A 16,657-nucleotide genomic window follows, 5' to 3' on the forward strand; every position below is an offset into this window, starting at 1 on the left:
CTCTGGGACCAGCTCCCCGATGTGAACCCTTCGGTGCAGAAGCCCAGGAAACGGTCTGCCAGCTCGGAAGGTGTCTGCGCAGGGCCTGCCAGAAAGGCAGTTGGAAGTGCGAGGGTGTGGCGACTTCTGCCACCATTCGTCCGTGCCTCAAGCTAGACAGGGTGGTGGGGAGGTGAGCACGGAATTCTGAAAAAGGCAGGGCCCCCAGGACTGGTAAAATAGGAGACTTCCTCAAAGAATTTTCTAGAATTCTTACCCCTTCACGCCCATGGCCTGCGCTTAGTAAAACGCTGTGTGATGAAAGTCTTGGGAAGACAATGCTGGGAAAACCAATTCCCCGCTGGAGTGACACTTTGCCTGGGGCTTCACAGGAACAAACCACGTGAGCTGCAGAAACAGAATCTCAGGTGTGGAGACCTGGGAGGCCTCCCTCCAGCCCTACCTGAGGGGTGACGGCACTGTCCCCCGAGCAGCTCCCCAGCCTGGAGCACACACCATGCTCTCATTTTGGGTGGAGGATTCCCCTTCTTTTGGGGAGAATGGATGGCAGTGAAAACATGGTATATGGAAGCTGAATGGCACGTGGGGCTCCTTGTGGGGCGGGGGCAGCAGAAGCCAAGCGGAGGCCTTTGTGTTTCTTTGGGGGGCTGCTGCACACACCCCTTCCAGTTTCTCTTTGCACAGGGAAGGGGTGGAGGGGAGCCCTGTGGCAGGCAGGCTCCACACTCCCCCGCCCCAGATGCTAAGGGGTCCTGGTACAGGCTTCCTTAAGGACTAAATAACGAAGCCACCTCACCTGTCAGACAAGAAAAAGGCAAACGCCAGAGCCTACACTGGGTCTTTCCAAAAGGAATGAATCAAAGATTCCTCAGCCTGAGGCTACACAGAGAATGATGAACAGTCAAAAATAAATCAACCTTCTGTTGTCCTGGCACTCGGTGCTTTGGTCGCTTCTTAAAGGAGAAATAAATACCACAAGGGTGCCAGCCTGTTAAACCGAGCACGCCGTTGTCTGGGGACAGCCAACTGACCTGGAGTCCGCACGATCCTTCCCCATGTGGGAAGGCCACCCTCCCGTCCACACCCCCACTATTATTTGGGATTTCTGGACCCAAGGGTAGGCAGGACGACCACCATGTCCAGCTTGAAGCAGCTAGAGGAGCACTAGACCTTCACCCATTGTCCTTTATACAATTATAAAGGGTCTTAAGTCTGAGAGGGGGGAATTGTTATTGTTTATTGTTATAAAAAATTAATTAATAAAAAATAATAATATAGGAAATGGTAAAGCCAAGGAACTTAAATGCACAACCCATGGACATGAACTAAGGGGGGTGGGATTGCTGGGGGGAGGGGGGTACTGGGCAGAGGGGAGCAAAGGGGAAAAAAATTGGAACTATTGTAACAATATAATCAATAAAATATACTTAAAAAAAAAAAAAAAGAAAAAAGGAGAAATAGACCCTGACTGCTAAGCAGTGATTCCAGCTGCCTACAGGCCTCACTGGCCCGGGTCTCCCCGGGCAGCCTGGGCCCTTCCCTGGCTTCCTGAAGGCTCGTGTGGGTAAGCCACGGGAATTCACCTCCACACAGATCTGGGTTGGGCCCAGGCTGGGTCAGGGGCCAGAGCAGACCAGCTGGGGATTTGGGTTGACCTCAGTGATGATGACACCCACGAAGAGAGCTGCTTGTCTGTCCCTAAGTCCCATCCTAGAACACTGACACCATTTACAAGCGTCAGCTCACACTGGCCCTCCGTGGGGGGCACGCCAGGTTGAGAACTAGTGTTTCTCCATCCCCCAACCCTGAAAGCTTCATCAGGGCAGAGAAAGGACAGCCAGAATGCCACCCCCTGCAGGCAAGTTAGCTACAGTAGGCAGAGGCACTAAGCCAGTGGCCAGGTGGCAGCACCTGTGAGTCCTCTGTCTGATGGGAAGGAAATCTGAGGGTGGCAATGCTGACCCAGGAGACTAGAGCTCGCTCAGCCACATGCTGATGGACAGAGAGGTCCAGCGGTGACTCACTGTCAAGTGACACCGACGTCTGTCTAACATCATTTCCCTTGAGTTTTTCTGTGGGCCCACATTTTCCAGTCTCTTAACTGAATGAAGTTCTCAGGCTCTAACTGTTGGGTAAAGTGCTCCCTCCTATCAAAAAATGAAAAGCACATGGAAAGACATTTCTTCAGCAAAGACATACAGATGGTCAACAGATCTATGAAAAGACGCTCAATGTCCCTAATCATCAGGGAAATGCAAATCAAAACCACAATGAGATACCACCTCACACCTGTCAGAATGACTATTATCAAAAAGTCAACAAACAAGTGCTGGTGAGGACGTGGAGAAAGGGGAACCCTCGTGCACTGTTGGTGGGAAGGCAGACTGGTGCGGCCACTGTGGAAAGCAGTATGGAGATTCCTTGAAAATCTAAAAATAGGATCTACCACATGACTCAGCAATTCCACTTCTGGGTATTCATCCGAAGATAACAAAAACACTAATTTGAAAAGATTTTTCACCCCCACGTTCATTGCAGCCTTAGTCACAATAGCCAAGACGGAGAAGCAACCTAGGTGTCCATCAGCAGAGAAACAGGCAAAGAAGAGGTGAGGCACACAGCACGCACAGTGGGACATCACGCAGCAATACAAAAGAATGACATCTTGCCATTTGCAACAACACGGATGGACCTAGAAGGTATTATGCTCAGTGAAATGAGTCAGACAAAGACAAACACCATATGGTTTCACTTCTATGTGGAATCTTAAAAAACAAAACGATCAAACAAAACAAAACAGACTCACAGAAATGGAGACCAGAAGGGAGGGCTCAGGGTTGGGTGAAAACCGTGGAGGGAAATACAGTCAATAATATTGTGATAAGTTTGCATGGTGACAGATGATGACTAGAATTGGTGGAGGGATCACATGGTAAGGTACAAAAACATCGAATCACTATGTTGCACACCTGAAAGTAATATAATCAGTATCAGATTATATACCAACAATGCTTAAACAAAAAACAAAAAACAAAAAAAAAAAAGAAAAAGAAGAGTTCACTTGTCTATACAAGGGACACGCAGTTTGGGAAAATCATTTCTTTTAATGACAGAGAAAGCACACCAAACTATAACAGAAGCCCGTCAGGAGTTGCCACTGTACAAACCAATGCCCAGAGGCCCTGGAGTGACATTAGACAGTCACAGGGTAGTACGTCGCGGTCAAGGGAACAGCCACGGAGCATCTCTGAGGGCACGGAGGAGGCAGGAGACAGTGACGAGTCACGCATGTGCTGTGCGTCTGTAACACGGACTCCTCTGCAGATTTCTTCCTTCCTCATTGGATGGTAGGGCCTGAGGAGGTTTGCAAATGACCAAGTGGACGAGAGGCCTGTGTATCAGCATCACAGAAGAACTGGTACTGAAGACAGATGCGGCCCAGGTTCCCCGTGGGTCACACCCATGAAATGGCACGACATCGGTCCTCTGAACAGTGGCTCAGGGAGCGAGTAGGAGGGATGAACAGCAGCTCCTTGGAGATTTAGGGTCTGTGTACAACTTCCCAAAGGCATGCTAGGAAATAGGTCTATCAACGCAACTTTGCCATCCCAAAGGGTACAAGACATTCTCCTAGTTTTCATTGCATGTATCTAAGGTTCAAATTAAAGGACAAGAAAAAAGGCAGCAACTCAAAAATTATTTGGAGTATTGTGGCACTTCACCAATCTCTTTTGCTTCTAATATATGGCAGAGCAAAGGGAACCCTGTCGTTATAAACTTTCATTATAGATAACCCTATACTGTACACTCTCGATACAGAAAGAATCCATCCTATCATACAGGCTTCATCTTTAAAAATAATCTAACATAGTCATATTCTCTGGCTAGTAACAAACTATTAACATCTTCTGAGAATACAGAGAAAACTCTGGATTACTAGTAAATTCTCTGACGTGCCCCCCACCCCCCCACCCACTCGCCATTCAGCATCATCCAGGAACACATTTCTGCAAAAGCATCCCAGAATCATTCATAATTAGGAAAAGAAATGGGTATGTTCATTTCACCAAATGGACTATCAGCAAGAAGTGATGGAACATTTTTTTACCTTGGCAAAAATGAAGCACAAACCTAACATTTCACAGGTTCGGGCCCATGCAAATGCATGATTTGTTATGTGGGGCTGTTTTAATGTCACCCCGAAACCACAATTAGCATGCAGGTTGTTTTCAACTATTGAGTTAGAGATAATTATTGGCAGTGCACCTCTTTTGTGTAACCATGATCACTAAGGCAAGATTATTATTTCACTTTGTCTAGAACATCAGCAATATCTTGTCAGATGCAGGCTTATACAGTATGGACCTGTGACTGTTTCATTTTGTTTTGTTTTTGAAAGAAAAAGAAATCTCAAAACACAGATCCCTAAACACAATTCAGTTGAAAATGAACTGTTATGCTTTTAGAAATATATTTTAAACTACAAGGCTGCCCTGTTTTTGTTTTTATCTTATGAACATTTTAAAAAGTTCCCACCCCTAAAAATTTGACAAATTATTTCTTCATTATTGGTAATGCTCTCATGGTTGACTCATGCTGAACTGCAGTGACTAAGGTCCTCAGTGTGTAATACAATTCTCTGCAGTTAGGTTTTCCAGCTGTCGATCTGGAACCCAAACGACCTTTAGTTCCCAATCCAGCCTTTTGACTGTGGCCCCCGCAATAGATGTTCAACTACCCAGGGGTGCTTTCAGATGGGATTCGCTTGGCTGCCCCATGTTGACCTTCAAGCTCCACACCCAGCTGCACCCTGATCCGCAGAGCAGTGGAATGTCCTTCGTTTTGCAACAGAAACACACGGGAGCTGAATTCACTTATTCCAGGGACGCTGAGGCAGTAGAGACAGCTCCATGGCCCAGCCTAAAGGAGACGCCAGGTGAAATTCGTATCTTTGTGTGAAGCCGACGCAGCAGGAGAACTGGGACGTCCCTGGGGAGCACTCCCTGCCCTGGCCGTTTCATACAACGGAGCCTTTGGAAGATGACAAGTGGATTGACTGAATCCTGATGGCCAACGTCCTCTGTAAGTCCTGGAGCACATCTTGGCCCGTTCCTTCGCCATTTTTGTCATATAGGAGCTGCTTAAATGCTTCGTTTTCAATGAGGACCATCATGTTTTTGAGAAAGTAGCCTTCACAATATGCTGAGAGCTCTGTGACTCCAAGAAACTGCGGAGAGTGGAGAAGAAGCAGGAGATGGTTACGTTTCTGATACGTACCCGATGGCTTCCACGTGTAGTAAGGGCCGACTCCTATCATGGTAGATTGACTGTAAAAGCCCTGATTCTCCACCCTTTTCTGTATTCACATTCTTGGGACATGACTTTGCAGCCCCTCCTATCAAAGGGCTGAAGTCTGTCTCTCCACCACTTGGTCTGGGGACCTGCTGGGGTCAACAGCACATGGTAGACGTGAGAGTGGCCAGTTCTGAGCCAGGTTCAGGTGGCTGTGTATGCATCCCAGCTCTCTCCCAGAACCCCGCCTCTGTCTGCCTGCAGGGTGAGTGATTACATGAGACCGAGGGGCGTCAACCCAGCTGTCCCAGCTGAAACCTCTGACAGCGACAGAGTCCAGCCAGGATCACCACAGCCTGTCATGACTGACCAGCCAGCTGACCTCAGAGGCAGGGCCTGCTGAGACCAGAAGAACCTTTCAGCCTTCCCACAGACTCACATGCAAAATAAGCACTCACTGTTATAACCATGGGGTTTTGTGTGTCTTTGCAACGCTGTGGATGACTGGCACAGGAATGGAGTTGCGGGCACAATTCTAAGGTCTTCGCAAGCATTAACTCATTCAGTTCTCACAACAATCCTATGAGTGAGCACTGCCTACTTACTCAATGCCTTTAGGGCAGGGGGGATTTTGCTTCCTAGGAGACATTTGGAAAAGACTGGAGATAGTTTTGGTTGTCACCAATGGGGTGGGGGTGGTAGTGGGGGTCGGGTGTTTACTACTGGCATTTAGTGGGTAGAAGCCAGGGGTGCTGCTCAACATCCCATGATGCACAGGACAGCCCCAAAGGGAAGAATTATGCAGCCTGAACCATTGATAGTGCTGAGGTTGAGGAACTGATCTAGAGACATGGTTCCTGATAGGCTAAACCCACACAGAGGGACTTCGTTGACCTGGCTCACCGTCACAAGCCCAAGAAGAGGGATCGGCAGACGGTAGACGCATAGTAAGTATTTGCTGAATGTGTGAATGAATGGTTAACTCTCAGGATACTGAAACTAACACCAAGCATTTATTGAGATGTGCTGGGTACCCTGCCAGGCATTTCACATGCATCATCCCATTTAATTCTCAAATTTCCTTGAAGCAGGTGCTATCACTGCCTCCGATTTACAGATGAGGAAATGGAGATAAGAGAATAATTTACAAAAATGCATACAACACATCACAGGCAGAAGGAGGAACTGAACCCTGATAATTCAAGTCCTTAAGGTTGTGTTTAATATATCAGGATGTGCTGCCTTCAGCCTGATGCCATTCACCAGAGGGTAGGTATCTGACCTCACGAGCCTGCTTGGTGGAGGAATTCATGTTTGAGACGCAGAAGCAAATGCGGACACGTGAGTCGGCCATCTACTTTAGTCATTCTCTCTAGTTTTGAGAGAGAGAAACATTGGTGTGAGAGAGAAACATCAAGCAGTTGCCTCTCGTACATGCCCAGGCGAGGGACTGAACCCGCAACCCAGGCACATGCCCTGACCGAGAATCCAACCAGTGACCTTTCGCTTTGTGGGACGATGCCCAACCAACTGAGCCACACCGGTCAGGGCGCCCTTCTCTCTAGCTGTCAAAGCTTTGTAGCTCTCTCTATTACAACGAACTGGAGGCTCAGAAGTTGGTTAAGTGCTCCTTGAGACGACATCCTGCTGCTTTATTTAGATGTCGAGTCACCCGTCTGAAAGCTCTAATATTCTGTCCTTTAAGCCAGAGATGCACTTTAAGTTGTTGGGTGTGGAATGGTGGGTTGACGGTGAGGCAGGGCCAACGGGGTCGTGGTGAAAGGAGTGGGAAGACCTGGATTCCATTTGGGGCTCTCCCGCCTTTCTGAATATGTGAGCAGGGCTGGGTCACTTGGCCTCTGGCTTTAGGTTCCTCATTTTTAAAATGGGAATTATGGCACCTGCCACACAGACCTATTGGTGGGATTCAATAGAATATGATTTATGGCAGGACTCTGTCATCCATTACACTCAGAGCAAGCAGGTTAGGAAAGTAGCTAACAGAAGGGGCTCTGGATTCTGCCTGAGTTTTTATTCCAAACTTTGCCACTCACTAGCCATCTGCTGTTGGGAAAGTTATTTAATCTCTCTGAGCCTATCCATAAAATAGGGATCATAATAACACCTAGTAAGCTGTTGTCGAGATTAAATGAGATAATACATGGAGTGTTTAGAACACTGATTGTAATCAGCAGTCACTCAATGTTAGTTATCAGGATAAATGTAAACTATAATCATTACTCTCATTCTCAGTAACTTACATACAGTGGCCAGGTTATGGTAAGAAGAGTTGGCTGTATCTACAGAACTTAGCTCGGCTAACTGACCTGTAACCTTGAACGTACCGACATCATATGCTAATTCACTGAGCCAACAGCCCAACTGTCTAAATAAAAACCATGTGCAACCAACTCAAAAGCAACAAAATAACCTGATTCAAAAAATGGGCAGAGGATCTGAATAGATACTTTTCTGAGGAAGATATACAAACAGCCAACAAGCCCATGATAAAGGTGTTCAACGTTACTAATTATTAGAGAAATGCAAATCAGAACCGCAATGCGGTATCACCTCATACCTGTGAGAAAGGCTATTATTTAAAAGACAAGAAACAAGTTGGAGAGAATGTGGAGAAAAGGGAACCCTCATGCACTGTTGGTGGTATTGTAAGTTGGCATAGCCGCTATCGGAAATCAATATGGAGGTTCCTCATAAAATTAAGAATAGAACTACCTCATAATCCAGTTATTCCATTTCTGGGTATTTATCCAAAAAATATAAAAACACTAATTTGAAAAGATACATGCACCTCTATTGTCATTGCAGCATTATTTATAATAGCCAAGATATGGGAACAACTTAAATGTCCATCAGCAGATGAATGGATAATATATAATATAAACTATATAGAATATAAAATGTGATATATATATAATATCACAAAGAAGGAACCAACAATTCCACACACACACACACACACACACACACACACATACAATGAAATGAAATAGTGGAATACGACTCAGTCATAAAAAGATGAAATATTGCCATTTGTGATGACATGGATAAATCTTAAGGTTTTCTTATGCTAAGTGAAATAAGTCAGACAGGAAAGGACAAAAACCATATGGTTTTACTCATATATGGAATATAAAACAAAAAAGAAACAAACAAACAAACAAACATCAAAAGCAAACCCATAGATACAGATAACAGATTGGGGATTACCAGAGAGGGTGAAATGGGCAAAGGGGGCTACTGTATGGTGATGGATGGGAACTAGAATATCGGTAGTAAACACTCTACACTGTATGAGGTCTGTCCGGAAAAATCTCAGCCATTGTTAATATAACAAGAACGGTTTGCACGACATCGATGTAACCTAGCAGCCAAGGAGAGAGGATTGGAATGCTCATGCATGAACAATGACGACTTCACTATAAATCAGTGGGGGAGCTAGACACCGCTGAGTGAGCTCGTGTACTGTGTGGCCATCGCATTCAAAATGACTGAGCAAGCAGAGCAACAAATCTGCCTCAAATTTTGTGTCGAGCTTGAACATTCCTCCATAGAAACTATTTGGATGATACAGAAGGCCACAGCTATGGGCAACTGGTGATTGGCAGCTTTATCACAACATGCCCACTGATGCACCACGTCTCATGCAGAGATTTTTTGCGAAACATCAAATCACCCAGGTGACTCAGCCCCGCTACAGCTCAGATTTGGCGCCCTGTGACTTCTGGCTTTTCTCAAAACTATAATCACCTTTGAAAGGGAAGAGATTTCAGAATATTGCTGAAATTCAGGAAAATACAACGGGGCAGCTGATGGCGACTGGGAGAACTGTGTGAGTTCCCTAGGTGCCTACTTTGGAGAGGACTGAGGCGTCACTGTCCTGTGTACAATGTTTCTTGTATCTCTTATCTTCAGTAAATGTCTATTTTTCATATTACATGGCTGAACAACTTCTGGTCAGACGTTATATACAGATATTGAATTATAATGTTGTACCCTTGAAACCTACAAAAGGTTATTCACCAATGTTACCACACACACACAAAGTTCTTCCAAAGTGCTTGAGCAAATACACAGAAAAACCATGTGCAATCTTGCGCAAGTTGAATCACCTCTCTGGGCCTCTGTTTCCGAAGATACAACTACAAAATGCGGGGGGAGGCCAGAGGGAGCCACACTGAGGGTGCACTTGGCAGATGATGAACCGGGTAATTCTGTGCCTCTGAATGAATGGTGACTGTAAACCAGATACTTGTCTATGTCCACACAGTGAATTACTAACAGGGCTGGGACCAACACTCTCATCTTCTGGACCAATCAATGGCTGACAAACTACCTGTTTTTGTTATTAAATTTTATTGGAACACAGCTACACCCCTTTATTTTCATATTGCCTGTGGCTGCTCATGCACTACAGTGGCAGAGGTGAGTAGGTACAAAGGGAATCATATGCCTATGTGAAAACACGGACCTGGCCCTTTACAGAAAAGGTGTGCTGGCCCCTACCCTAGACTATAATTTTTTCAAGGACAGAGACCATGTCTTACTAATTTGTTATTCTGATAAATACAGTTCCTGGTAAATAGTAGCTGCTCAATAAACACTAGTGAATGAATCCCCTGTGTTCTTTGCATTTTGGTGCACTGTTGAACTTAGTGCCTTAGCTGAGATTCAAGTTGATGACCACTTGCTCTTTTTATCAAGTTGAAAAATGACCTGAGACTTCCAGTCAAGATGGCAGCATAGGCAGACACAGTTCACTTCTTCACGCAACCACATCAAAATTACAACTAAATTATAGAATTACCATCACTCAGAACCATCAGAAACAGAGTTGAGTGGAAGTGTGACAACTACGGAATTAAAGAAACCACATCCACCCAGATTTGTAGGAGGGGTGCAGAGCGGAATGGGCTGGTGTCTCACCCATGCGTAGTGGATAAAAATTTGGGAGGGACATCTCAGGAGTGAGAAATCCCAGCCCCACACCAGACCCCCTGCCCCCAGCCCAGGGTTTCAGTGCCAGGAAGAGAAGTCCCCACAACTTCTGGCTGCAAAAACCAGCGGGGATTGAGTTGGTGGAAGAAACTGCTGGAGCCCCAAGCAGTTCATCTTAAAAGAACCCACACATAACCTCACCTACTCAGACTCACTCCCTCTGAGCTCCAGCACCAGTGGCGTATGGGGAGGAACTGAAGTGTCTGGCATCAAGATGAGCAGAGGCCATTGCTCCTTTTCTAAACCTTCCCCCAAAAGAGCTGGCAAGTTGGTGCCATATCTGAGACTCCATCAACCTGGCTAACACCATTTGACACACCTTGAAGGTCCTGAGAGACTCTGTCTCACCCAACTTATGGACTGCTTTTCCATATGAATGGCTGGTCTTGGCTCTTGCTTCACAACTTCCTAAATCCTATCAAACAAGTAACAGCTGGCTTCAGTGGGCCCCAGGCCCGGCACTAGCATCAGCCAGCCTAGAGTCACAGCTTGGCTTCACCTGGGAATCTCCAGGCCCAGCACAAGTAGCAGCCATCTCAGATTGCTTTATAGCTCAGGCAGGGTGGCACCAGGCAAAACATAGGTGGGGGGCTGACCTTGGCCTGCACCTCCCAGGAAACCCCACGGCCAGCACACCCAGTGGACAGCTACAGACCACATCAGAGCACCATCACCCTGCCCCTGCACAGCTGATTGTCCACAAAGGGCAGAGGTACTCCCCTCATAATCTGATTAGTAGTGTTGGATCCACCATCCACGGATCTCTCCAGTCCTGACAACCTGTTCTCAACCTTGGCCACATCGGAGAATCACCTGGGAAACTTGAAAAAATACCTTTTCCCGGACTCCACCCCCAGAGGTCGATTTAATTGCTCTGTGCTTGGTTCCAGGCATAAGGAGTTTAGGTGAATGTCCCAGTGGTCCTGCTGTGCAGCCCATGCTGGCAACCGTAGCTTGGCTCAACCACGTGCCAGCATCACCTGCGAAGCCACAGATGGGCCTCACCCCAGAGTTTCTGATTCTGTAGGTCTGGGGTGCAGCCCTCGAATTTACATTTCTAACAAGTCTCCCGATGGTGCTGGGTTGGAGCCCACACTTTGAGAGTCTCTGTTCCAGAACCTTGCTATTCAAGGTGTAGCTTCGGCCAGCCCCAGAGGCAGCCCCTGGGAGCCTGTTAGAGACGCAGGACCCAGGGGCCACCCGGGGGTGCTGAATCAGTCTGCAATGCGGCTCGCAGGCACGCTAGAATCACCACGTGGGTTCCTGCTCTTACTGTGCTTTGGAGGGGAGGGATGAGGGGAGCAGGAAGCAGGCCTTGGGAGGGGAGCCGGCGGGTCAGCAGGCCCGGCACTGGCCCTCTGCCAGTCTTGGTCTGTCTGTGGAGGAGAGCCTGCACCCACGTGAGTGCACAGTGTGAGCTCGGGCAGCCCGAGCGGGTTGATTACCTTGGCGTGGTTGTAAATATCCACACAGTTGTCCGTGTTGATGCCTTTTGCACAGATAATCTCACAGTGTCGCTGCAGAGCCTCCAGCTGGAAAAATTTCGCCGCAGACAGAAGCTAAAAACCATACAAAGAGCCCATTAGAGGTTGGGAGGTGGTCGGAAAGGGACAGTGGTGAGAAGAAGGCTCATGTTCCACCGTGGTGTCCCGAGGTGAAGGGACCGGAAGTCGTATCGGTAGGTCACTTCAGAGCAGGGAGAGAGCACTGGAGGCAAAGACACAGTGATGGACCCTGTCGTGGGGGAACAGGGCAGGGAAGGGGCGTGGAGGTCAAGCAAAATCCCTAAAATTGTCCTGTCCAGAGATAAGGGTGAATGAGATTTGCAGGGTAACTCAGGACGTGGCCCCCCCCCCCGACCTTAGAGAACGGGAGGCTACTTGGCCAGCAACCATAAGGAAAGAGGAAGACAGTCTGCCTGAGTGTCCCAGGGCTCTCAAGGCCGCTGTGTCCCCAGGCTCCTGCGTTTATCATGGGAAGTGTAGAATTTTCACACGCCACCCGCTCCCTGACCCTATGAGTAGCACCAGGGCCGGAAGCAGGAGGGGTACGGTCTCTCCTGCCCAGCCTGGCGCCATCAGGCAGCAAACCCCCCCGCCCCCCGTCACGTGAGTAGTACACGGCATGTCTGCATCTGCTGGCCCACATCTGGTGGTTTTCTCAGAATATCACAAACACGAGAGCAGCTCCCAGCTTGGAGCTCCTGTGTTACAATATTATTTAGCAAGATGGATAAGGACGCGACCAGCTCCCTCTGTTCATCTACGTCTCCGCTCCAATATCACCTCCTCTAGAGACACCTCCTTCACTGCCTGTCCCTTGCCCTTGTCTTTCTTTTCCTCGAGGCCCTTCTCACACCAGACACGATGTCGCACCTGTCACCCTCCCTAGAGTCTGGGAGGGCAGGGATGTCTGTCTGTTTGCATCACTGCTGTATCCCGGCCCTGAGCACGTCAGGTACGTGGCTGGGGAGATGCTCAACAGATGTGTCTTGAGAGAGTGAAAGGCTTGGGGGAGGGGAAGAGTGAGCTAAAACGGGAGTTCAAAGGGACTAACTTTGGGGAAAGGACAGGAGGGTGGTGCCTTTAGCTGAGCGACCTGCTTCTTCTGACAAACCCTTCTGTATTATTTACATGATCTAAATGTACATTCATTCTTTTGATTTAAAAAGAATTTTTTAAATGTTTACAAAAGAGCCCACGTTCTTAAGACGACATGCTGGTGCTGAGGTAGAGAAGTGTCGGGTGGGGTGGGGTGGTCCAGAGAGACAAGGGAGTTAACTTTCGGGGGGTGGGGGCTGAGATAAGGGGAATGACCATGGAGGCTTTCACAGAGCAAGAAAAGGATAAAAGGGGCCACACAGTGGGTGCACAGCCTTTATAGCACCCACTGTGTGCCAGGCACTATTCTAAGAACCTAATACACAAAACCTCTTAAAATCCTGAAAACCCAATGAGATAGATATTATTACCTCCATTTTATAGGTAAGGAATCTGAGTCTCAGAAAGGTTAAATAACTTGTCCCAGATCACACAGCTCAGAAGGGGCAGAGCCTGGATTTAAACCCAGTCTGACCCATAGCCCATGTTTTGACCACTGTGTGGGGTCACCTCATGAACAACCAATAGCGTCTGACATCTCTGATCAGCCCAGGACTTCAGACACCTGAGTGGGGTCCTGTCTCTTTTGTTCACAATCAGAGTGATTTTGGCTTTTGGTCCAAAGCTCCCAGGTTGGAGGAGGAAAACCAAAAAGGGTTCCACTTCTAGGAAAGAGCAGGGGAAATCTTGGCCTTGGACAGCCAAGAGCAGGAACAGCCTGGTTCCCTGGGTCATGCTGATTGACCAAAGGCAGAAGGGAGTCAGCGACCGCCAAGATGTTGCGGAGTGAGGGGCGGTCAACTGCAGTGAGGCCACGTGAGCTTCGTAATGGGCTCTCAGCTTCTGAGAAGGGACAGTGCTGTGATTTGAAGGACGTTTTCAGATGGAAGAATTCTCTTATAGGTGACAAGGGAGAGGTCATCAAGGATACTTCCTAATGATGATGTTGAGCCCCAGCTGTGCTGGGAAACTCAGCCTCTTCCGTCACTTTCCTTTACCTCATCCCCCAAAGCCAGTTAAAATTAAGTTTCACCGAAAGGGGTGGGGCTAGTGCACTGAGCAGCCCAGCCTTCCAGGGGGTGATGAGAAGCCTCCTGTTTGGGGGAGCAGAGGGCGGGGAGGGCTAAGGAGTCAGGAGGGCCCCAAAGCCTGCATCTGAACGCAAAACCAACAGGGGTCTCCCAGACCTGCCAACAAGTGCCCGTGACCTGGGTTTGTTTACAGAGGTGTGCCCCCGCCCCCAGTGACATGGCAGATTCCTTACCTCCATTATCTCGTTGTTTTTAATGAGAAGTGACTCTGGGCCACCGTAGTAGAGATACTGCATGACCAGCTGGAAGAAAGGACACAGTTAGGAAAGCATCAGCGACACAGACACAGCCATCTGAAAGCTGTATTAAAATCAACTTATTCTCCCGGAACCTTTCTTTAATAAAGCCCAAACCAATAACAATAACCCTAAAAGCCATTACAAAGCCCTTGCGTCCTGTTATCTCATTCACTCAAGGGTGGGCCGTGGACTTGAAATGTTGCTCCTTAGTGGAAACCCCGGGCTAATGGCATTTAAATGGGGCTGTCCCATGCCACCTTCAGACTCTGCCAGCACAAGCCTTTTCTGCAAGGGGGGGTGAAATGAACCGTCATTAGGCTGAGTGGCCTGGTTATGGAGTTGTTTTTCTTGGCAGCTGTCAACCTGCATGAAGCAGGGATTCAAATGGTGTGCACAGCCGCACGGAGGCCCCGCACGCAGGTGCAGCCTCAGCTGCGTCTGGCTCTTGCCCACGTGTGATGTTAAGCAGGCTTGGGGGGAGGACATTGAAAGCAGCCGCATTTACTAAAATTCTCCTGTCAGCACGGAAGTGAAGTGAACAGGCCCTGGGGAGCCTCCTTCTGGGTTGGATTCAGCCCGACTTGGCCTATTTCTAGCCACAAATGAGGCTTTTCTTCTTTTATGGGGAAGAAGGCGGGCACAGGGGAAAGTCCCCGGGGCCTGCTCCTTGCCCCTTACAGGAGTTTGAGGCTCCTGTGGCCAGGATGCCTTCCCCGGTCAGAAGCAATTACAGGTTTTGGTTCCTCCGGGCTCTGCTGTCCCGCGATGGTCTCTTATTCAGTGAAGCGGTTGAATTTGTTGAGTGCCTATTGCAAGACAAGTTCATTTGGGAAGCTTCCCAGTTAGTCCCAGGCCTAACGGTGTAAGTGCATGCCCCCCATCTCAAGTACTCAGAGAGCTGGGGACACACCCTTTTCCAGCATCTAGCTCAGGCTCCAAACTTCAAAATGCTGATGCCTGGTCTCCAGCCCAGATTCCGATCTAATTGGTCTAATTCATGGTCTGGTCATTGGGCATTGCCAATGCTCCCCAGGTGATTCTCATAGGCAGCCCAGGTGGAGAACCGCCAGCTTTAAGCCTTACATGTAGTAAGCACTCAGGAAATGGGAGCTGTTTTTAGCATTGTTCCCATTTAGGAAGAGAATTCCAGAACCAGCTACCTAGGCTTTGGCACCCGACAGCTGGCCAAATCCTGGCTCTGTCACTAACTAGTACTAAGACTAGGGGAAACATATCATTTAAGTTCTCTGGGCCTCAGTTGTTTTTCTCTCTAAACATGGCAAGAATAATCCAGATAACCACATGCAGCCAGAGGCTAGTGCCTCATTTACAATTGGAGCCCCATTAAGGTTTCTTCACCCCTGCTCCTCCTCCCTCACCCTAAAGCAAAGCAGCAGTCTCGTGGGATCGTTTAAACTTAACAGCTGCCGCCACTCCAGAAAGGGCCGTGGCCACTTTGTTCTCCACAGAAAATTCGGTGAGGAGCTGGGAAATGAAGAAACAGGCCCTTGTACGTATGGGACTCCAGCCTCCTCTCTGCGACCCCCACCCTCGTGGGACGGCCCTCCTAGACTGGCCTTGGCCTTGGCACCTCTTTCATCCATTCCCTAATGCTTAATCCAAAGTAGCCTATTCAACAGGGACTCATGCTAAGCAGGGACACGGTTTATCAGCTCCGACTTAGAAAACAACCACGCACTTAACAATGGCTGCGAAGCACCAGATGTCCTCCTGCTCACTAATCTCTGCAAGACCCCACACCAGAGAGGGGATAATGATGAACTTGTGAAAATTGGGGAAAAGGAGGGTCGGAGAAGAGAGTGCCTTGCCAGTAGTTATTTGGGAAGAATTCCTTATTTTGAAGTTTCAACATCATCAAAGGAATACATCCCTAATGGTGGAAATGCAGGCTTTACGGGCTAGTGTGAGGGCGTGGTGTCTTCCTGGCAGCCCCCTGAATGGCACGATCTGGGGGACCAGGGTCAATGGTGGGGGGAAGAGCCAGCATCCGGCCTGCTTTCTCTCCACTTGGCTCACACTATAGGGTCCCTATGTGTCTTTTCAATCTCCAGTATCCCTGAAGACCCAGCCAGTGGACGGATAATCACCTTTCCTCCAGCACATCACAGCGCTTCCCACCTGTGGCTTTTATGTTTATGCTGTTCCTGGCCCCGGAATACCCTCTCTTCCATCCACTAGATGAGGAAACCGATGCTCAGAAAGGTTGGGCTATTTTGTCTAAGGTCACACCAGGGACACTGATTTTAAACCGCGGGAGGAGCCTGTTTAAATGGGAATGTAGTCCTTAAATCCTGGAATGCAGCTCTGTCCTTTAATGTCCGGATCAAGACCCTGCCTCATGACTCTGATCACGGCCAGCCTGGCCTCCTGCTGGTCTCTGAGATGTCTCATCAGCTGT

General features: G+C 48.3%; 1 protein-coding gene across 1 annotated transcript in view; it reads right to left on the bottom strand.

The window, feature by feature from the left end:
- Positions 1 to 4,417: 4,417 nt before the first annotated feature.
- The window catches only part of ABTB3 (ankyrin repeat and BTB domain containing 3), a 270,479-nt gene continuing 258,239 nt past the window's right edge, over positions 4,418 to 16,657 (bottom strand). The window contains exons 15-17 of the mRNA XM_090272559.1: positions 14,173 to 14,241; positions 11,754 to 11,867; positions 4,418 to 5,227 (exon numbers count right to left, since the gene is read on the bottom strand). Of these exons, the coding sequence (XP_090128685.1) occupies positions 5,018 to 5,227; positions 11,754 to 11,867; positions 14,173 to 14,241 (393 nt within the window). The 3' untranslated portion in view covers positions 4,418 to 5,017. The remainder of the gene's footprint in view (positions 5,228 to 11,753; positions 11,868 to 14,172; positions 14,242 to 16,657) is intronic.

Source organism: Furipterus horrens, unplaced genomic scaffold (assembly GCF_987537825.1).
Source record: "Furipterus horrens unplaced genomic scaffold, mFurHor1.1.pri manual_scaffold_4, whole genome shotgun sequence".
In the NCBI taxonomy this organism is placed as follows: domain Eukaryota; kingdom Metazoa; phylum Chordata; class Mammalia; order Chiroptera; family Furipteridae; genus Furipterus; species Furipterus horrens.